Source organism: Crinia signifera, chromosome 9, assembly GCF_055691185.1.
Source record: "Crinia signifera chromosome 9, ASM5569118v1, whole genome shotgun sequence".
In the NCBI taxonomy this organism is placed as follows: Eukaryota; Metazoa; Chordata; class Amphibia; order Anura; family Myobatrachidae; genus Crinia; species Crinia signifera.
The window spans coordinates 163820561-163844152 of NC_139225.1; the positions used below are offsets into that span (position 1 = coordinate 163820561).

The window sequence follows — 23592 nt, forward strand, 5'->3', positions numbered from 1 at the left end:
CATGCACAAACAAATTCTGCTGATTAAAATGATATGCGTCATGCCTATATTCTGCATTCAGAATGTTCTGATACAGTATTTCCCAGTCAAACATAGTAACTCTGATGACTTAATCACGTTACAGACCCTAATTGCAACAATGTGAGTAATGAGAATGTAATATACCCCAGTTCAGAACTGCAAGTAAAGGATTTCCTTACAGGAAACAGCGATGATGAGAAGATTAAGAAGAACGATATCTGTAACGCAGTCTCATGACTTGTGTCCCAGTAAATTGTGTGTTGAAAACAGAAACTGTAATAATGGGCCTTATTCTGGTTGGAGCGTCCGGGCCGTACGCGTACGTCCCGGGGTTTTTTACGATCTGCGCATGTGCAGATACGCTAATGCGCCGGCGCGAACACTCCACAACGCTTACGGCCGGTGTCTCAACGTGCGAAAAAACCTGTACGCGAGCGTACGGGTAATGGGGCGGCATAGGGGCGTGTTGATGGGAGCGGCCGAAATAATGAGGGAAAATGGGCGTAAATATGGGCGTACACGGGGGTGTGCACCAAAAATGAGCGGTGCTACTACCGCACGATCGACTAAGGCACCGTTCGTTTCGGACACCAAACAGGCGGCCGCCAACCGCCAGCTAAAACCACCCCTACAGATACCGCATGCCAGCGTGCGCCTGAGTTGGCTAATTAACGCTGATTACTACTCAAACACATACACCTGAATGTAATAAGCAATGCTGCAGTCTATTAACTCCAAACCATGATTTCACTGCCTGCAAGCCACACATGCAGCACGCAAACACATTGGAAGCTTATGTTTCTATACTTCTCTACATTTAAAGGTTTGTTTAATTTAAGGTAAGAATCTTTTTATACGCTAAGGTAGGTATTTGCTAAACAGACACATTCACTACGTGCTTTCATAGACTTTACACAGTAGCACACTCAATCTACACAAGTCGACATGTGTCAACGTGTTCACTCTAATACTAACATAGGTTTTGTATTTAGGATACAATAACATAAACCACATCTAACACCTACAAAGGATGTTTCAGCAATGTTTGAAGCCCATGACCACTAAATGTAGTTTTATTAGGTCTTTATTAAGGTAGACAATTGAGTTAATAGAAAACAATAATTGAATAACAAATAGATTAATTAATCAATTGTCAGATTAATAGTTGAGAGGCAAGATTTGCAGGTCCATATATGTGAAGGGTATGCCAGCGTGCACGGACGTACGCTCACTCTCACGAGCGGTGACATAAGCTGAGTTTTCCATTGAAAACAATAGGGACCCGTCCGTGCAAACTGGCGTACGCTCAGATCTCCGCAAGAAGTCGGTGGGGAGACGGAGGAAAGACGGCCGTAAACGGCGCCGTACGCTCAGTCGTACGCCAGTTGTCGGAGTGTAAGGGCTGGGCCGGCCGCGTACGTTGCCGTATGCTCATTTGTACGCCACTCCCCTTCTACGGTATTTCTGCCCGTACGTAAGCGGCTGATTTGTGGGTGGACTTAACCCTAACGGCCGCGTACGGCTAGCGTGCGGTAATGGCGAACGTACGCACGTTTGGCCGCTCCGAGCAGAATAAGGCCCATTGTCCTTTTCTGTTACCGTAATACAAATATTGCTGTAACATAAGATAAAGGCAGGAGTCAGCTTTCATCTGATGCTATTGTATTTGTATAATGACTGTAGACAATGCAGGAATTCTCTGCATGCCATAAGAATGCTCTATGTATTGTATACCTGTCATTAGAATGCTCTCTGTATTGTAAATCAGTCACTAGAATAGTACTTGCATTTTATACCTGCCAATAAAAATTCCCTTATATTGTAAATCAGCCACTAGACTTTTTCTCTGTGCCTGTAATTAGGATGTTCTTTGTATTGTAGATAAGTCACTAGAATATTATCTGCAATCTACAGTATAACTGTCATTAGAATGCAATCTGTATTGTTTATCAGTCACTAGTATATTTGCTGCATTATTTATCTGTCACTAGGAAGTTCTCTGTATTGTATATGTTACTAGTATCTTCTCTGTATTGTATACATGTAATTAGGATGCTCTCTGTATTGCATACCTGTCATTAAGTCATCTGTTTTGTATATCAGTCACTGATATTCTCTGCATTATTTATATGCCATTAGGATGATCTCTGTATTGTATATCAGTAACTATATATTCACTGCATTATGTACCTGTAATAGGATGTTCTCTGTATTGTATATCTGTTATTAGGATGTTCTATGTATTGTATACCTATCATTAGTATGTTCTCTGTATTGTAAATCCATCACAACAATATTATCTGTGATGTGCAACTGTGATTAGAATGCTGTCTGTATTGTATATCAGTCACTAGTATATTGTCTGCATTATATGCCTGTTATTATAATGCTCTCTGTATTGTACACCTGTCATTAGGATGTATTTTGCAAAGTAAATCGGTCACTACAATAACCGCTACATTGCTTTTAAGGCCGCGTGGGTTTAGGGTTACCACCTGTCCGGGATAACTCCAGACAGTCCGGTAATTAAGCTGGGTGTCTGTAGTCCGGATGGATGGTGTTCCTAGACTATACAATGTCCGGGAATAGCACTGCCACGAGGGTGAGGGGAGAGAAGATGCACCATCGCCGGGAGTCGGGACACGGGAGAGATGAGATAGCCATGGACCTGTTGGGTATTTCAAATCTTGAGGTTCAACAATCAATCAGGAGCGGGTCCTGATTGGCTGCGGAACCACAGGCTGGTGCAAGATTTTTAAATAGCCAACGAACAGCCAGTTCCGCGGCTATCTCTCCATTCCCAGCAGCTTGGACTCTGGTTGCCTGGCTACCTGCCGCCGTGCTCAGTTCCCCCTTGGCAATAAGCATGAATTAAACTCCCCCTTGGCAAGGAGCATTGATTAAACTCAATCACCCTTGGCAACGAGCATTAATTAAATTCCCCCTTGGCAACGAGCATTGATTACACTCCTCCTTGGCAACAGGTATTTGCTCTCCTCCTTGTCAACATGCATATGCACTCCCCCTTGGCAACAGGCATTTGCACTCCCCCTTGGCAACAGGCATTTGCACTCCCCCTTGGCAACAGGCATTTGCACTCCCCATTGGCAATGAGCATGAAGGACCTGGCATCAGGCAAGAAATCCCTATCAAATTAACATGTAGATAAGCGGCACTTATATGGAATAATATGTAATAGCCATTATGATGTATGGTATACTATATGTAATGGGCATTACAGTATGTGGCATAAGGTGTGATGGGCATTACAGTGTTTGGTATAATGTGTAATGGGCATTACAGTGTTTGGTATAATGTGTAATGGTCAGTACAGTGTTTGGTATAATGTGTAATGGGTATTATGGCATGTGGTGTAATATGTAATGGGTGTGTGACATGTAATAGGCATTACGTTGTTAATTTTCGACGCGCACTGTCCATATTGTGTCCTATTTAAAAAATGTGTTCAGTCCTGGCATAAAGTGTAATGGGCATCACAATGAGTGGCATAACGTGTAATGGGCATTGTGGTGTGTGGCATAATATGAAATGGGCATCACAGTGTGTGGCATAACGTGTAAGTGGCATTTCAATGTGCAAAATCAAGAATAGTTTTGCAGCAAAGGTTAAAAAACCATGATCAGACGGGTCAGGGGACTAGGCTGGGGGTGGGACAATGGGTGGGCTGTAAGTGTGTTAAGGGGCGGGTCACTATCCGGGAATCTCTCAGCACAAAGGTGGTAACCCTACAAGGGAATGCATGCTGGGAGCAGCTGCTAGGATCGCGGTACCAGGGAACATTGCAGTGCTGCCATGCCCCAGATTGGTCATCCAGAAAGTCATCTACTATGCCATAGTCCCCTGTGATAATATTTGGGTCTGCAGCGCTAAGTGGTGTTTCCAATGAATACAGAATCTGGAATCCTGGGCTAGGATTGTGCACGCCAGGGATGCTAGCTGATGAAGGCCGGGATACAAGCAGCATTAGTGTACTGATCATTTATTTATCAGCGAGTACACGTGGCTGTGATCTGGACCCCGCCAAGCAGCAGGGACACATCAATTTTGCAGAACAAAGTCTGTGTGTAAGTTCCCGCAGGGCTGCACTGCGGGAGAAGCGGATCAGCAGCCAGGCTGGGAGGAGAGACGCTTCCTCATCTTAGGGAGGGGGAGACCGCCGCCATGTTGGACGCGCTCTGACTAACCCTTTGGGTGCTGGAAGTGACAGTGATATCTTTACCCCCCATCAATGGATTATAATTCTGAGCAATTAATGATAACACGACACTATGGACCAATAGGTGGGAATAAAATGATAACATACAGTAAGAACTAATGGGGGATTCTTCTTATTCTATACTTGGTCGTTGCATTCCTAGGTGCGGGGCCCAAGCATTGCTTCAGTATACCCCTAAAGATCCGAAGTTGTCGCAAAAGTAGTAGTAGCAGATAAATCCCCCCCCCGACATCACATTCCCCTCTGACTCACTAACAACAGACACGACCCATAGACACCAGCCATTCCCAAAACTGACTGGCCATTTAGTGCTAAGAAACATGCAGGTGTGATTAGGAAAATGCTAACTCTCTCTGCACATGTTACATCTGCCTCCCTGCAGAGCACCACGGTTTTGTCCATTTTAAGAACAAATTTACCCGGCAATGAAATCTGAAACAGGCCCTATATGTTGATAATATGGGCTGTCAGAGGGTTAATCTGCGCATTTGGATGTATGGGTAATAAAATACAGAGCTGACACTTGCATAAAACATCACCCTAATCCCTTATTTCCATAAAGTGTTTAATATTAAAATCTGGGTCAAACAAGGCGGGCATCGTGACTTCTGTAATCACTTCATGATGACTTAATGAGCTGGTGGTAGTGTCGAGGGACACAGCATAGTCAGCACCCTGACCGCGGCCAATGCAGGGGCCAACCGAGTCCCGTTCTGCCAATCTCAGCGGGTCCTGAGCATCGCCGAAATATTCACCTGGGATTAAAGTTTTCTGTAAGTGAATCAAAGAGCGCAAAGACTTCTGGCTCAGAAACAGGTAAATATTTTGGCGCACGGCCTTTAGTAACTTAGCGCTGTCCTGTTCCTGCTAATTAGCAACTGGCTACTGAGTCAGCGCAAACACCTCAATGCCGAATGATTTCCACATTTATCATAAGTGCCGATCAATTAGGGTGCGACTTCAAACAACGTTGTCGCCTTACCTATTCATTTCTTCTAGACAGTCCGTAGCGAAGAAGAAGCTCTTAATTTTGGGATGACACGCTTTGAAGGCGCTGCGAGGATAAACACACAAAATATCTCTTATTATCTTGTTTTTCAAAGCAGGGATTTAGCAGTGGCTGATGATTACCAATACGGAATAAATTACAAGATTTCCTAACAAGCAGTTCCCTCATCAGTATAAGCAACAGGTAATTAAGTGTCTAATGGCGTTAAGATAAATATAGGAGCGCGGTGATGTCACCGTCGTCCTGAAAACCGCATTATTGTTATGCATTTAATAAAGCAACATTTGTACAGACTCTCCGCCTATTGTGGAACTACAAGTAGCAGGGTACCCATGCAGCACCTGGACAGCAAGGTATTTGTGGTACGTCAGATACAGATTACTGTTGGGTAAATCTATGGGATGGAGGATCTATGAGGAGTGTACAATGGATTTTAAGAACCCATTTCTGCATATATTAATGACCCCTATATGCAAAACTCTTTACCATGATCTGATCACATCGCATGTAACAAAATAAAGTGGCGTTTTACTTGGCGGCATATTAATATCAGGATTTCACTTTGACATTATATGATGGTATGTCTATAATCAGTGTCACCTCAATCATAATAATTATCTCCCGGTAATTTTCCTGTAATTATACAATATAGAGCTCAGTTCTCAGCTTGCTCTACTCACTGTTTCCTCCTGCACTCGATGGCGCGATCTATCCGGAATTCTGGCAGACTGATAAAACCTTCCGCCTTCTCATCCTGAAAACCAAATACCGGAAATACCGTTAATCAGGAAACCTTTCTTGTCTACAGACATTTACATCAGGTTACATGGTCCATTGTAACTAACTGTAACAGTCTGTAACTAACTGTAACAGTCTGTAACTAACTGTATCTAACTGCAACTGTAACTAACTGTAAGTATAAATAACTGTTTGTATCTAACTGTAACTAGCGGCAACTGTAATGATCTGTAATTAACTATAACTAACTGCAAGTTTAAACATCTGTCTGTATCTAACCAATGGTAACTGTAACGAACTGTAAATAATCATAACTATATGCAACCGTAAGTAACTATAACTAACTGTAACTAACTTCCACTGTAAATAACTGTCTGTAACGGTAACTAACTGCAACTTTAACTAAATTTAACTAACTGCAACTGTAAATATCTGCAACTGTGAATAACTAACTGCCTGCAACTAGTGATAATTGTAACTAACTGCAAATGTAACTTTTTACTGTAACTAGCTGTAACTAACTGTATCTGATGCAACTGTAACTAACTTCAACTAACTGTAACTAATGACAACTGTAACTAACTGCAACTTTAACTGACAGTAACTGTAAATAACTGTAACTGCCTGTAACTAACTAGTGATAACTGTAACCGCTACTGTAACTAACTGTATCTAACAGCAACTGTATCTGTAACTAACTGTAGCTAACTGCTTGTGTAAATAACTGTGTGTAACTAATTGGATAATTGCAACTGTAACGGTCTGTAACTAACTGCAAGTGTAAATAACTGTCTGTAACTAACTAATGATAACTGTAACAAACTTCTACTGTAACGGTAACTGTAACTAACTGTAACTGTCTCAGAATATTAGTAAAGACCCATTCAATCACTTGTGTTCCACATTTTCGTGCTGCTATAAATATTTAGAACTTTTATTACTAACTGTAAATGGACAGTCAGAGCAACCAGTAAGACGTCAGTCTTCTCTGTGCAACTGGCAAGAGGCAGACAGAAGCTCACTGCTTATTGGTTACTGTGGTTCAGGACAGGTTGTAGCGAATAAGCCCCCTTGCCAGCTTTGTAAGAAAAGTGCAATTTTCGGTGCCCTGCACAATCTCTGCTACTATCTAGTTCTATTGTGCCCAGCAGAGGCAATGACAGCGGCTTTACATCATTAATATATTATCTATAGGTCGACATCATAAGATCGATACACATGAGGCCACACAGTTGTCGCCATTAGTTCTTGTACAATTTTATACCATTCTGTCTGGGGGCTCAGGGGATGATCAGCAGTAACAGGGGGCTTATTATAACGACGGGCCTTGCGGCTCATGGTGACCTCTCCTCCGCCACCGGTCTGTCTTACTCACGTTCTGGTTGGTGTACCAGTACAGCGAGGAATCCTTCAGGATGAACCAGTACTTTCTCCACTTCTGGGTGAAGTAACCTCTGGCGTCTTTCTTTTTCCATAACCAGCCTTCGCAGTCGCCGTGTCCCAAGTCTTTGCAGGAGATCCGCCGCCTGCTGCCGCTGGTGAGCGAGCTCCCTAAAAAGAGAGGGGTGACTGTTCAAGGCCTTTCACTTCTTGTATTCTATAAGCTCGCCGAGAATGTATTCCATTATAAATGTAAGATCTCACAGGCAGGGCCCTCCTCCCTCATGTGGTTTTCCTTCTCTTACTTCAAAGGCACCAAATCTGCCCACTGATACTTATGTCAGTGTCCTCTGCTGATGCAGCTGTGGTTATGTGCCCTGTACTTGTCCTCTATTGTATTCAGCTGTAAGTCATTGTCTCCTGGGTTATATACTCTGTAATAGGGTGCTGCGCACCCCTCGTTCTCAGCCCTCTGATACTTATGTCAGTGTCCCCTGCTGATGCAGCTGTGGTTATGTGCCCTGTACTTGTCCTCTATTGCATTCAGCTGTAAGTCACTGTCTCCTGGGTTATATACTCTAATAGGGCGCTGCGCATCCCTTGTTCTCTGCCCCCTGATACTTATGTCAGTGTCCCCTGCTGATGCAGCTATGGTTATGTGCCCTGTACTTGTCCTCTATTGTATACATCTGTAAGTCACTGTCTCCTGGGTTATATACTCTGTAATAGGGCGCTGCGCATCCCTTGTTCTCTGCCCCCTGATACTTATGTCAGTGTCCCCTGCTGATGCAGCTATGGTTATGTGCTCTGTACTCGTGCTCTATTGTATTCAGCTGTAAGTCACTGTCTCCTGGGTTATATACTCTGTAATAGGGTGCTGCGGATCCCTTGTTCTCTGCCCCCTGATACTTATGTCAGTGCCGGCTGCTGATACAGCTATGGTTATGTGCCCTGTACTTGTCCTCTATTGTATTCAGCTGTAAGTCACTGTCTCCTGGGTTATATACTCTAATAGGGCGCTGCGCATCCCTTGTTCTCTGCCCCCTGATACTTATGTCAGTGTCCCCTGCTGATGCAGCTATGGTTATGTGCCCTGTACTTGTCCTCTATTGTATACATCTGTAAGTCACTGTCTCCTGGGTTATCTACTCTGTAATAGGGCGCTGCGCATCCCTTGTTCTCTGCCCCCTGATACTTATGTCAGTGTCCCCTGCTGATGCAGCTATGGTTATGTGCTCTGTACTCGTGCTCTATTGTATTCAGCTGTAAGTCACTGTCTCCTGGGTTATATACTCTGTAATAGGGTGCTGCGGATCCCTTGTTCTCTGCCCCCTGATACTTATGTCAGTGCCGGCTGCTGATACAGCTCTGGTTATGTGCCCTGTACTTGTCCTCTATTGTATTCAGCTGTAAGTCACTGTCTCTTGGGTTATATACTCTGTAATAGGGCGCTGCGGATCCCTTGTTCTCTGCCCCCTGATACTTATGTCAGTGTCCTCTACTGATGCAGCTATGGTTATGTGCCCTGTACTTGTCCTCTATTGTATCCAGCTGTCAGTCGCTGTCTCTTGGGTTATATACTCTGTAATAGGGCGCTGCGGATCCCTTGTTCTCTGCCCCCTGATACTTACAGTATGTTAGTGTCCCCTGCTGATGCAGCTATGGTTATGTGCCCTGTACTTGTCCTCTATTGTATACAGCTGTAAGTCACTGTCTCCTGGGTTATATACTGTGTAATAGGGTGCTGCGGATCCCTTGTTCTCTGCCCCCTGATACTTATGTCAGTGCCGGCTGCTGATACAGCTATGGTTATGTGCCCTGTACTAGTCCTCTATTGTATACAGCTGTAAGTCACTGTCTCCTGGGTTATATACTCTGTAATAGGGTGCTGCGGATCCCTTGTTCTCTGCCCCCTGATACTTATGTCAGTGCCGCCTGCTGATGCAGCTATGGTTATGTGCCCTGTACTTGTCCTACATTATATTCACCTGTATGTTACTGTTTGCTTATTCATTATATACTCTGTAAATGCTCGCTGGGTATCGCTTGTGGTACCATATAAATACAGAAAAATAATAATGATAATAATAACATGAATACGTGGACTTTTTATTGCACCAACCGGGATGTCAGTAGCGTCTATTAACGTGTAACCACGCAGCACCTGGGCCAATCACAGCCATCCTCACACTGACATACCCGCAGTATGGAGAGAATTACTGACATTACTAGGTATATGTAAATATCCTTTCCCAGCTAACGGGTGATTGATGGACACGCGTGTCAGATCCTCACATACAGACACAGTCCCGCAACGGGGGAATAATCTGAGCCATTAATTCATTAGCAGGAAATGTAATTTCTGCAAAGCCCTTCTTATAGGAATGTCGGGGATCTGCTCACAGCCCCCCCCCCCCCCCCGCACAAGGAATCTGCACAACATTACACACAAACGTAATTGCACACAATTACTTTACCCTTTGATCTTTTTTTGGTTTTAACCCTCAGAGAGGCGTAATGGAAAGACTGCAAATGAGACAACAGAGAAAACAGGCATTAGATAATGCACAATGTATATATATATATCACAATAGAATGGGGGGTTGTGACCTTATCCTGCGCTGTTTGAATAGCAGCACTTCTCTAGGACCCCGCTGTTAATAGAGGTCCAGTAGATAGATAGATAGAAAGAAAGAAAGATATAGAGGTGTGCTTGAATGTGTTTCACCAGAAAAAAATTACATATATACAAATATATTTATTCCGAACAATAATAAAACAGAAAATGCATTTATTCTCAACAGTAGTTAAGAGCTTTCCAAATGGTGATTTCACATATGAGTTTTGATACCCGATTCTACCATAGGTATGTATTGGTCTGAAATAACCCTACGCGTTTTGTTCCATGGGGATTTCTTCAGGGGTAACATATATATATATATATATATAGATGCACTGGGGGCGGCGGCACTCGGAAATAAAGACAGTAGGCGGCAGCTCTTGTGACCGACGTTTCAAAAGCACTGAGGCTTTTATTATCAAGGTGCTGTAATATATATATGAGAGAGAAAAAGGGGGTTTCAGAGGGCGCTAGAGTGACACAACAATTGCGGTAAAAAAAAAGGTGGATTTATGCTGTATGCACACTCCCCTAGGACATCTTTATTGTGCGGGTCTCATTCCGCTGAGCCTATCATCTATAATTGCTGGAGAAAATATACACTCTTTGGCTAATATCGGACATTGCCTACCTGGTTATCATTGTGATATTCTGAAATTCGTTCTTGATTCGGATTTACATAGCTATCACTGAGTTGCTCCTGATGAAGTTGCCCCTGATGAAGTCATGAGAATGACGAAACGCGTTGGGATTTCCGCTATCAACCCATCAGAGTTGTGCATATTTGTGAACTGTATTTGATTTTTTAATCCACCCAAACTGCATATTTGTACAATTATTTGTATATTTGTCACACCCGAAAAGGGTATTTTATCCATTTAATATGTTGTATAGCGCCCTCTGAAACCCCCCTTTTTCTCTCTCATTTCTATTTCCTGGATCCTATGTAACAGAGGATCCTTCAGAGGTGCTGCTTCCTTAAACTTAGAGCACAGAGAGGGGACCCTTGTATTTTGTTATATATATATATATATATATATATATATATGTATATATACTTTTTCACATATGACGCGGCACTCCAGATCAATCTTAATCGCAGGAAACTTTATTGAGACGGCAACGTTTCAATACATCCGTATTATCATCAGGCAATACGGATGTATTGAAACGTTGCCGTCTCAATAAAGTTTCCTGCGATTAAGATTGATCTGGAGTGCCGCGTCATATGTGAAAAAGTCTACATTACCCCAAGGACGAAGGCACCCGACAAGCACCTTCATTCCGGAGGTTGTGCCCAGCCAAGCAAACAAGTATATATATATATATATATATGTATATATACAAGGTAAGTAGGTGCGGCACTCAGCTTTCTCATCCAAATATGGAAATGACGACAGGACCAAGTCGACGTGTCGTGTCGTCATTTCCTTATTTGGATGAGAAAGCTGAGTGCCGCACCTACTTACCTTGTGAACATGCTTACCTGAAGCTGTGGGGCACCGGTGAAAGCTTCCGGTCCACCTGGATCTCTATATGTAGATATAGATAGATACATACACTACTGTACTGAAACTTCTAGTCTAGTCCCCGGCTAACCCTATTTACCATCCATAGTATGTACTAAGCTTCGGAGAGAGATAAAGTACCAGCTCCTCATCTCCTAACTGCCATTACACCGGCTGTGGTTTAAAAATGACAGGAGCTGATTGGTTGGTACTTTATCTCTGTCCAAGGTTAGGGCCTTATTATAGTCCACATGCAAAATGTGCAGCGTTGCATGTGGATGTAACGCCGCCTGCACGCCCCCCCCCCCTCACTCGCCGAGTTCCCCCGCAAGGCTGACAATGGACGCATTCACAGCCTTGTTTGCAGAGAACAAATCATTTCATAGTCGCCGACCATCAAACACTTTCAGGTGTCTTAGCGTGGCGTGCTCCCTGTACGGGCAGAGGGCGGGCAGTTGACACCCCTGCACTCGTGTCACGGCGTCATTTGCATGGGAATGCCCATGAAATGCTGGGTGCTCCCATGGGTGTATCCCGTCGCCACCGCCCCTCTCCCGCACTGCTAGATGCGAATGGGATGGCGAGTGCCCATATACACAATAATGTCGCCCCCCTGTGCGAACACATAGGCCCCACAGGGCACTCGATCTGCAGAACAGTATAAAATGTGTCTGTGATTTATATTCCTCAAGGCAAAATGACATCAATGCTGAAAGCTGCAAGCTGATGTTGTCATGGTTCCCAAGCCTTGAAAACAAGACCATACAGTACATAAAATATAATTATTATATATAATAAATGATAATCTGCACAGGCACTGTCTCTATAAGGTATGATTGTCATCAGACTGGTGATGTTAGGAAAAAAGTATAATACATACATACTCCCAGCACCAGAAATGTGCCCCTATGTCACATTATGCCACAGTGCCCCTATGTCACATTATACCACAGTGCCCTCCATGTCACATTATACCACAATGTCCATGTTACATTACACCACAGTGCCCCCATGTCAAATTATACCACAGCGCCCCTTGTTACATTATACCACAGTGCCCTCCATGTCACATTATACCACAATGTCCATGTTACATTACACCACAGTGCCCCCATGTCAAATTATACCACAGCGCCCCTTGTTACATTATACCACAGTGCCCATACTGTATGTCACATTATACCACAGCACCCCTTGTTACATTATACCACAGTGCCCTCCATGTCACATTATACCACAGCGCCCCTTGTTACATTATACCATAGTGCCCTCCATGTCACATTATACCACAGCGCCACTATGTCACATTATACCACAGCGCCCCTTGTTACATTATACTACAGCACCCCCATGTCACATTATACCACTGCACCCGCCATGTCACATTATACCACAGCACCCGCCATGTCACATTATACCATAGTGCCACTATGTCACATTATACCACAGTGCCCTCCATGTCACATTATACCACAGCGCCCCTTGTTACATTATACCATAGTGCCCTCCATGTCACATTATACCACAGCGCCACTATGTCACATTATACCACAGCGCCACTATGTCACATTATACCACAGCGCCACTATGTCACATTATACCACAGCGCCCCTTGTTACATTATACTACAGCACCCCCATGTCACATTATACCACTGCACCCCCATGTCACATTATACCACAGCACCCGCCATGTCACATTATACCATAGTGCCACTATGTCACATTATACCACAGTGCCCCCATGTCACATTATACCACAGCACCCCCATGTCACATTATACCACAGCACCCGTCATGTCACATTATACCGGGGGTGGGGAACCTCAGGCCTGGGAGCCGTATGCGGCCCCCGGAGCCAGTCTGAGTGGCCTGCCCACCCATCTGGCAGCTTTGCCGGAAATCAAGTAAAGGGAAATTCTTGCGAGAGGTCGGTAGTTCTCATGAGATTCCTCTTAATCAGCAGCAGCCGGACACTGTCAGCCCTATTCAGCGGCAGCCGCCAGAGCGTGGGACGGCTGCATCAGGACAATTTTTAAGATACATTTTTACATATGGCCCCTGAAGGATTTTTTCCCCATACAAATGGCCCTTGGCACAAAAAAGGTTCCCCACCCCTGCATTATACCATAGTGCCACCATGTGACATTATACCATAATGCTACTATGTCACATTATACCACAATTATACCACAGTGCCCCTTGTTACATTATATCACAAACATGTCCCCCATGTCACATTATACCATAGGGCCCTCCATGACACGTTATACCACAATGCCCCTATGTTATATTATACCACAATGTCCCTATGTTACAATATACCACAGCTCTCACCATGTTACATTATACCATAGTGCCACCATGTCACATTATACCATAATGCCACTATGTCACATTATACCACAATGTCCCTATGTTACATTACACCACAGGGCCCCTTGTTACATTATATCCACCACTGGTATATCGGAAGGTGACCGCTTAGTGCCAGAGACGCCCGTTCCCCTAAATACGTCCCAGCCACAGACTATAAATCCCACCATCACCGTGATACATATTGTGCACACGTAATTACATCTGACACTTTCCATTTAAAGCTTAGTTGTAAATTTTGGGGACAAGCCCAAATGAGGTGGAAGCAACGTTCCATTTGACGGAACATAATTCATCTTTAATTGGGCTGAAATACATTTGGATTAAGAACACAAATTTCTTAAATCCCTTTGTGAGGTTGGATATAACAGACTGTGCTGCAGAGACACATTGTACATTGGAGTTCAGGGCACCCCGGCTGCAGGCTGCCACACACCAAGACATGATCTACGTCAGAGATGGCTTCCGGAAAGGTGGGTTTAGGGAACTGATCACCAATAGATGGACAATCACAGAGTAAGGGTTCTGCAATTTACTATTAATTCTGATGCCCCTAATCCAGTATCCCCAGAGACTGTCCACAGAAGGGACTAGAGAGTGAAAACCAGCCAATCAGCTCCTACTGTAACTGTCATTTTCAAACCCAGCCTGTAGAATGACCGTTAGGAGCTGTTTATCACTCTCCACTTGATCACTTTTTGAAGCTTGGTACATCTGGCCCAAGGAGTGCTGCACTGAGGTCTGATTAACCTGCGCAGGCCACATGGTGGCCATGGGGTCACAGCGCTGCGCGTCTATATATAAAGATGACCGGCTCCTGACGTGAGATTGGGCTAATTCGTCTGATGCGTCTAATTATACGGCTTCAGTCACTGTTACCCTTCACAATGAAGCCGCTGTTAATTACAGTTCCAGGGTAGTTGTCCAAAGTCAGCCAATTACTCGCACATAGCTCAGGGTGACGGGGAATCATAAAACGTTTATGGAGTCATTTATCGAGGACGCGGCGCAGAGCCGGTCTACTCCAGGTGATAACGGCTAAGGTCAGTCTGCCGTCCTGGCACACTAATGGCCGCGGCGGGCCAAAGTGTAGTCCTCAGGGGCAGATACCGGGTGGCCAGGCCTGCAGGCTGCAGTCCCCCTGTACAATTACCCCCCTCCAACTGAAGTAGCAGAAATCGGGGAGGGCTATTAATGCAAGTCACCCCACAACCCCTTAGGCTACATGAGCAATGGCTGCTTCTGCCCATTACCCTGTGTAATATGCTGGGTCAGACATCCCCACAGAAGTACCTGGGAATCCCCACTAGGCCCCACTGCCTGAGTCCCCATCCCTCGGGTTCGGGTCATTATTCTGCATATGTCATATTATACTGCACAGGACTATGGACTATTAACCTGGTACATTATACTGTATTTACTACATACTGCATGATTGGGGGGGCGACTACAAAGCGGACGTCACCAAGCCCCGCCCCCATTCCACATAAATGCCGCGATCCATGAGTCCGCGGAGAGGAACAACCCCCTCCCTAAAGAGTCACAAATTCCAGAATTAGTTTTAGGGGGTCTGTGGGGGAACCCAGCCAGGCCTGCCCCGCTCAGAAGCAATCTGTGAAATCGCAGGCTCTGCGGTGATGCGCACAGGACCCCATATCAAATCAGACCTGCTGTCAATCACATGAATTTGGACGCTTTGCATGTGAAACGCCCTAGTGTACTGGGGTCTTTACACTGGATTTTAGATTTCTGTTTGAACACACCCCACCCTAATCTAACTCTCTCTGCCCGTGTTACATCTGCCCCACCTGCATTCCAGCATGGTTTTGCACATTTATGAGCTTTTTTGCTTTGCTAACAAATTTCATACCTATGACGGAAGTGTTGAGCATGTGCGCTGTGTTACTGCTGTATTGTTTATAGCTAGAAGACTGGTGAATGCTGCCACTGGAGGGTTTTATGTTCAGTTTCCTGATTTAAATTTGCTTCATTGATCTACCTGGAATAGCTCCGCAGCAGCAGCAGCAATGGAACGGGGGTGCATTATATGTGGATCCTAATAACAGTGTACTAGGCCCCAATTTCGGTTACCGGCCCTGGTACGGGATTGCCGCAGGAACATTATTGCACCTTTATTGTGATCATTACCCCAGAGCCTGACAATAACATTACACATTACTTTTATCTAAACCTACTTTTCCGTATGTTTTCATTATCCTATTCTGTAACGATACATTATAGAATCATTCATTCTGGGACGCGCGGGGCCTCAGACATACAGTAAAACTAATGAATATAAAGTGATCCCACTAATAGAACATATTTTAACTCCAGCTAGTTTTGTAAATTGAATGTAGATATTGCAATAACTTAATCTGGTGACCCACGTGGGGTCCTCGCCATCCACCCAGCACGTGGCACGCGGCACCGGCAAGCCGAAATTCAGCTCTTTATTAGAAATGACTTCTGGGGGTACGAGGCCTGATTGAGCTGTAATATATCTCTGGTGAAATGCAAAACGGAGCCAGGAAAATTGGTGATAAAAACCATCCAGATACTATAAATAATCATGGCTGCCGGCCGTGCCAATGTTGCTGCTTCCATTACAGTATGTGAGAAAGACTCATAATTTGAGCGAAAAAGACGCTGGGCGCGGCCGAATTGCATGGGCCTTGATGCATCACGTTGAGCTGCTTGGTGCTACTTAAGCCACAGTGTATAAGGAAACCTCTATATGTCTATATGTTATCTGTATTGCAGAGCTGTAACCAACAGACACAAATTTTCTTTATACCACATTTATGCACTTTTTCAGTCTGCAATGCTACAAGTGATGGGTTTGAAACCCTGGTATGTCAGCATCTTGAAATGTAATATATGACAGTGTGACTGAATAGCGAAGAGCTCTCAAGTTAAGTTTAGGAATGTTCTATAGGCATCAGCGATGTTATGAGTGGGGGAAGGAGACGGGAGGTGAAGAGACGCTGGGCCTCTGAGGAAAGAAGCTACAAGTGGACGAGCTTAAAACAGATAATTGACAAGTGTTGCCAACAGAGCATGTTCCCAGGGACATTTCTATTACACATGCGCAAATCACCCAAATCACGGCACCCTAGACTATCAGAATTTTTCCACGGCACCCCTAGGCCCAGAAAAATATATATCAAATGAAGGAGATTGTGTTTATATGTGATTATTAGGGTCAGTTATGTGGTACAGGGCAGGATTTGGTTCTGACTGTACACATTTTATGATTGGCAGCCACCAGCACTGGTTTTGTCCAGAAATAATTGATCATACATATTTTGAATTGTCCTGGGCGACCAACCCGAGGCACCCCTGCAAGTGTCCCGAGGCACCCCAGGGAGCCGCGGCACACAGTTTGGGAACCACTGCTCTAGAGACAAAACCTGCTACTTCCCAAAAACACCCCTTATATCTACGTATTTAACTACCTACAGATATATCCTGCCAATAGGAGCACACGGAGATTTGACCGAACACGAATCGCAGGGGTGTGATTTCTCCACACACTGATTGGCTGAAGCTATCCACCAATCAGAGTGCATGTAGCTCTAAAAATATACGGTGGAGAGCTATCAGGAGGCGGGCAGCAGCAGGGGGTAAGTAATGTGTTTGAGCGGGTCCTCCATTGATCTGCGATACAGCAGGGGGGGGGGGGGAGGTGGTATGATAAAGGGTGAATCACTTTCAATGAGAAGGGACAAAGGGGTCTTGGTCCATAATATGATTTTATTTGGGTGCAGGAGCTGTTCGTATTTCTCTATGACGTTCAATGTGTGGAGGTGCTGTCAGATTTGGGGTATGAGGTTTTGGGGAGAAGAGGGGCTGAATTTAAGCAAGGGGGGTATGGATCTGAGATCTTATATAGTTTATTTTTTCTCTGTTATTATACTGTATACTATTATTATACGTAACAAACGCACATGTACAGTATGGACCCCCGTTGCTTAATGCCCCATTCCCCTTAGTGAGCCAGGCCCTTACAGCTCATCTGGGATGAACCCCACAAGTATAATTTTTTTTGCCCATATTCCTATAAATCTGCTCAGTGGATTTCAGTATTGCAGCCGATGTGACAGGCTGGATGTAGCTGTAGACTGAATAACACAGTTCCCTGGTTATATAACGCACATGCAATTTTATTAATTGACTTCCCTTTGGCTGACCTGCCAGCGAGACTGAATTACTTCTGCGTAAAGTGATGCATCGCAGCCGGATAGCACTTAACACATTACTGCTACTCTCTGCCTCACAGTGACGGACAGACCGAGCCATTGCCGGCAGGGAGGGCTGCGATAGGCCGGCTGCCTCTGTACACAGAACATACCACTCCTGAGTGCTGCAAAGTAAGATACATGGCGGACTGCGCACCAACATGCACGAGTACTGCCGGACCTAAAGTCTGCTACTGTTAGTTGCTGCATCATCAGACAAATGTATGGTGGGTGTGCGGAACTGTGGCATAACTACTGTAAGGCAGCCCCAGCAGCCGCTTGGGGGAGCAAGCCACAGTGGGGTCTATGTGGACACCAGCACCCACTGGACGCACTGACATGCTGCTGACTGCCGCTAACCGGAGCACCGAAGGCGAGTCAGCCGCAGCGCGGGTGGGGCCATGGCAGAGACGACAAATCCCTCCCACTGATTCAATTGACTGTACACAGAGCCGGCTATTGGCTACTGTGTACAGGATGGGCGGATGGGCGGATGGGCGTGCTGGGGCAGCCTGGGATGGCGTCGGAGCCAAGGGAATCAGCAGTGTCTGCTGGTTTCTCTACCTCTATCCAGCTTCTCCGTTATGCGTGTGATGTCATCACTGGAGAGGAGCCCGGGGGGGGGGGGGCGGGGGGCTCCTCTCCAGTGATGACATCACAGCGGGTGCTGGTGCCCACAGTAGCCACTTGTGCAGAATAATATATAACGTATCAGTATAATCTTGCCATAGGATGAACAATGTCAGAAACTGGTTTATGCGAAAATATATAATACCTTCCTCATCGAAGTGGTTCCTTGGCGTTCAACTGCAGAACCGGTGTACCTTCAATCAGAAGAAAATACTAATCAATATCAATAGGAAAGCCATCTATAACATGTAAACGCACATTGCACAGCAACGTTGGCACAAAAAGGGTTAAATACCTCCACACCCAGAGTTCCTGCACCTATTTTTCCATAAGCACAGTACTGCCAGTCACCCGCTGTACGGACGGGCAACAGTCATTATAAGACACAAGATTAATTAAAGAGACATTGTAAGAACAGATCTTCCTCAATTCCCTAGAAAGCCCAGTGTAATATTCCTCCAATCCCCATAGCAGCTGCTGAGGGAGACAGCATAGAACTCTGCAGACACGCCAGTCACCGCGACACGATAGCGCAGGGACAATCACACACACTCATTATTTCTGCCCAATAAAAACAAATTCCTTAGTTCAATTATTTTCTCTGGTAAATTGTAACAATTCTGCTTCGAGTCCATAGTAACAGACAAGTAAAACCCTATTGTAACAGAAGGAAACACTTTATTATTGGGGCCCTCAGCTTGATACAGTCCCTGCAATGTCAGGAACAGCACGTCAGTAATTTCCTCCTTCCTGGCGCTTCACATCGGGAGCAGATGAATCAATAACATCATCATTTCATCTGCTGCTAAGGAAACGTTGACACGAGAAACACAGTTGTAAGTTGACACGTGTTTATCTATTGTATTGTTATAAAAATGGATATATATAGTAGCACTAACATATTCTGCAGCGCAGTACAAACACATAGAGGTATATGTACTAAAGTTGTTGTTTTTTAGAAGTGGAGGTGTGGTATCAATGAGAATCTAGCCATTATCTTCTAGAAGGTGCTAGATAAATAACAGGCAGAATCTTATTGGTTGCTATGGAACACCTCCATTTCTATAAACTCGCACATTAGTAAATATACTCCATGTTGTTTACACACTCACATAATTTCCTCCGCAGTAAAACGTACAATCTAATATTCCTCTCACAGACTTGAGGAATGTATGTAGCCAGAAGGTGAGAAGACTTATGGTGTATTACCAGGGTTGCCAATAGGTGAGAAGACTCGGGGAGTGCACCGGTTAGCCAGTAGGTGAGAAGACTCAGACAGTACACCAGGGTTGCCAATAGGTGAAAAGACACGGGGGAGTGCACCGGGTTAGCCAGTAGGTGAGAAGACTCGGGGAGTGTACAGGGTTAGCCAGTAGGTAAGAAGACTCGGGGAGTGTACCGGGTTAGCCAGTAGGTTAGAAGACTCTGGGAGTGTACAGGGTTAGCCAGTAGGATAGAAGACTCGGGGAGTGCACCGGGTTAGCCAGTAGGTGAGAAGACTCGGGGAGTGCACTGGGTTAGCCAGTAGGTTAGAAGACTCGGGGAGTGTACAGGGTTAGCCAGTAGGTAAGAAGACTCGGGGAGTGTACAGGGTTAGCCAGTAGGTAAGAAGACTCGGGGAGTGTACAGGGTTAGCCAGTAGGTAAGAAGACTCGGGGAGTGCACCGGGTTAGCCAGTAGGTAAGAAGACTCAGGGAGTGTACAGGGTTAGCCAGTAGGTAAGAAGACTCGGGGAGTGTACAGGGTTAGCCAGTAGGTAAGAAGACTCGGGGAGTGCACCGGGTTAGCTAGTAGGTGAGAAGACTCTGGGAGTGCACTGGGTTAGCCAGTAGATGAGAAGACTCAGGGAGTGCACCGGGTTAGCCAGTAGGTGAGAAGACTCGGGGAGTGCACCGGGTTAGCCAGTAGGTGAGAAGACTCGGGGAGTGCACCGGGTTAGCCAGTAGATGAGAAGGCTCAGACAGCATACCAGGGTTGCCAATAGGTGAGAAGACTCAGGGAGTGTACCGGGTTAGCCAGTAGATGAGAAGACTCGGGGAGTGTACCAGGTTAGCCAGTAGGTGAGAAAACTCGGGGAGTGTACTGGGTTAGCCAGTAGGTGAGAAGACTCGGGGAGTGTATAGGGTTAAACAGTAGGTGAGAAGACTCTGGGAGTGTACAGGGTTAGACAGTAGGTGAGTAGACATGGGGAGTGTACAGGGTTAGCCAGTAGGTAAGAAGGCTCGGGGAGTGTACCGGGTTAGCCACTAGGTGAGAAGACTCGGGGAGTGTACCGGGTTAGCCAGTAGATAAGAAGACTCGGGGAGTGTACCAGGTTAGGCCGTAGGTGAGAAAACTCAGGGAGTGTACTGGGTTAGCCAGTAGGTGAGAAGACTCTGGGAGTGTACAGGGTTAGCCAGTAGGTGAGAAGATTATGGGAGTGTACAGGGTTAGACAGTAGGTGAGTAGACACGGGGAGTGTACAGGGTTAGCCAGTAGGTAAGAAGACTCGAGAAGTGTACAGGGTTAGCCAGTAGATGAGATGACTCGAGAAGTGTACCGGGTTAGCCAGTAGATGAGATGACTCGGGGAGTGCACTGGGTTAGCCAGTAGATGAGAAGACTTATGGAGTATTACCAGGGTTGCCAATAGGAGAGAAGACTCGGGGGAGTGCACCAGGTTAGCCAGTAGGTAAGAAGACTCAGACAGTAAACTGGGTTAGCCAGTAGATGAGAAGACTTGGGGAGTGTACTGGGTTAGAGAGTAGGTAAGAAGACTAGGGGGAGTGCATCAGGTTAGCCAGTAGGTAAGAATACTCAGACAGTGTACCGGGTTAGCCAGTAGGTAAGAAGACTCAGGGAGTGTATCGGGTTAGCCAGTAGGTGAGAAGACTCGGTGAGTGTACAGGGTTAGCCAGTAGGTAAGAAGACTCGGGGAGTGTACCGGGTTAGCCAGTAGATGAGAAGACTTGGGGAGTGTACCGGGTTAGCCAGTAGGTGAGAAGACTCGGGGAGTGTACCGGGTTAGCCAGTAGATGAGAAGACTTGCGGAGTGTACCAGGTTAGCCAGTAGGTGAGAAGACTTATGGAGTATTACCAGGGTTTCCAATAGGAGAGAAGACTCGGGGGAGTGCACCAGGTTAGCCAGTAGGTAAGAAGACTCAGTATACCGGGTTAGCCAGTAGGTGAGAAGACACAGGGAGTGTACCGAGTTAGCCAGAAGGCGAGAAGACTCGGGGAGTGTACAGGGTTAGCCAGTAGGTGAGAAGACTCGAAGAAGGCAAAACAGGAGTGGGTTTGCTATTCGCACAGGACCCTCATACGTGTTGAGGAAAGTGGGTGGACCCCTAATGTACTCGTGTGCACAGATATGTGTTTCTCACAAGGGGTGTGCTACCACTGGACACAAAGAGTTAAGGACAATTAGCAAAAGAGAAAAGTGTGTCCTGATGTGGTGCACCTAAATGAGCTTAACGATTAAAATTTAGCTTTTATTGATATCTTTTTAAAGGCGAAATATAAAAACACACAAACAAAACAAAATGTATGTGGATGTGTTAAAAAGCGGTGGCTCTCTGACTCCACGTCCGTTTTGACTAGAGGTAGATATCGATATCCCCACAGGTATGGTATGCTGACACTTTTATTATTAGTAATGCATAAGTATAATGTAATAGTGTCAATGTAGCTCAAGGCCCCTTCATGCAGGTGCGCACATACTAACACCAGTGCGGTGATCGATGTAAATCTGCACAATTGTGCTGGTGACTTCAATAATTAATATATTTAATGGACTATCACTATGTCACATGTAACACTGTTACTCTATGATGGTGAGACTTCTCTAAATAATAGAGAGCTGTAATGTCATTCAATCAATATAACATTGAGTAACTCAGACCTCTATTGTGTAGGCTGGAATTGCCTTTATTGTGAGGGAGCCTCTATGTAGACAGTGCGTCTGTCATGATAGGTAGATTTTGTTGATTCACAAGAGTATATCAAAGTTTATTCAGTTAATATGATTATACTTAGTCCAATAGGCTTATGAGTGTTGTCAAGTATATAACAGATTTCTATGACATAAAGAAGATGAAAAGTCAACACAGATGTCGACCAGCATGGGTGTCGACTGATTCTGAATGCACCATGGGTTATTCAAACCTCTATTGTGCAGGCTAGAATTGCCCTTAAAATAAGGTAGCCTCAGTATTGAATAGGATATATCTGTCTACTTTTATTGGTAGACTATATAGGTTGACATAAGATAATGATCAGTGTCAGGGATATTTTCCCTTATTTATCAACTCTTCATTAGAGACTGATGAGGTAGACTTTTGTGTCATAAGATGTTTCTATACAAGTCTCTTGTGGTACAGAAGGGTTAACACATCAGTCGACCAGCACTGATTACGGCATATGTCAGAATTTCCTCAAAATCCTCTTGTTGGGCTGAAATTGCTCCTATAGAGGAAAGAAATACATGTGTGGCTCTTTTTTATTGTAAAGAGTTTTTATTGCCGGTCTGTGTCGACATAAAGTAGTTTTGACAATCACTCATTTGTGAATAAGATTTTAATACACTCTTGAAGTAACAGTGAATCGATTGTGCTCAAGCACTATTTGTTTTTAATTTTTAATACACTTAGGCAATCAACAGGGGCGTTACCTGTCAATACATATTGGTTTTAACAGTTTTAACAGTCACTTATTGGTGAATAAGGTTTTTGGTACGCTCTTAAAGTAACAGTGAATCAATTGTGTTCAAGCACTGTTCGTTTTTGATAGTCAGTGTGACACATTTGAGACAATTTAGCAGGGGCGCTGCCAGCAGCTGGTGGTGGATGCTTACTGGTAA

The 23592-nt window shown here is 44.9% G+C and overlaps 1 protein-coding gene across 2 annotated transcripts in view; it reads right to left on the reverse strand.

Annotated features, from left to right (window-relative positions):
- The window catches only part of LOC146036386 (connector enhancer of kinase suppressor of ras 2-like), a 410449-nt gene that overhangs the window by 24124 nt on the left and 362733 nt on the right, over positions 1-23592 (reverse strand). For both annotated transcript variants that reach the window (XM_083160369.1, XM_083160368.1), the window contains exons 15-19: positions 18902-18950; positions 9863-9911; positions 7381-7556; positions 5948-6021; positions 5241-5312 (exon numbers count right to left, since the gene is read on the reverse strand). In XM_083160369.1, the coding sequence (XP_083016495.1) occupies positions 5241-5312; positions 5948-6021; positions 7381-7556; positions 9863-9911; positions 18902-18950 (420 nt within the window). The remainder of the gene's footprint in view (positions 1-5240; positions 5313-5947; positions 6022-7380; positions 7557-9862; positions 9912-18901; positions 18951-23592) is intronic.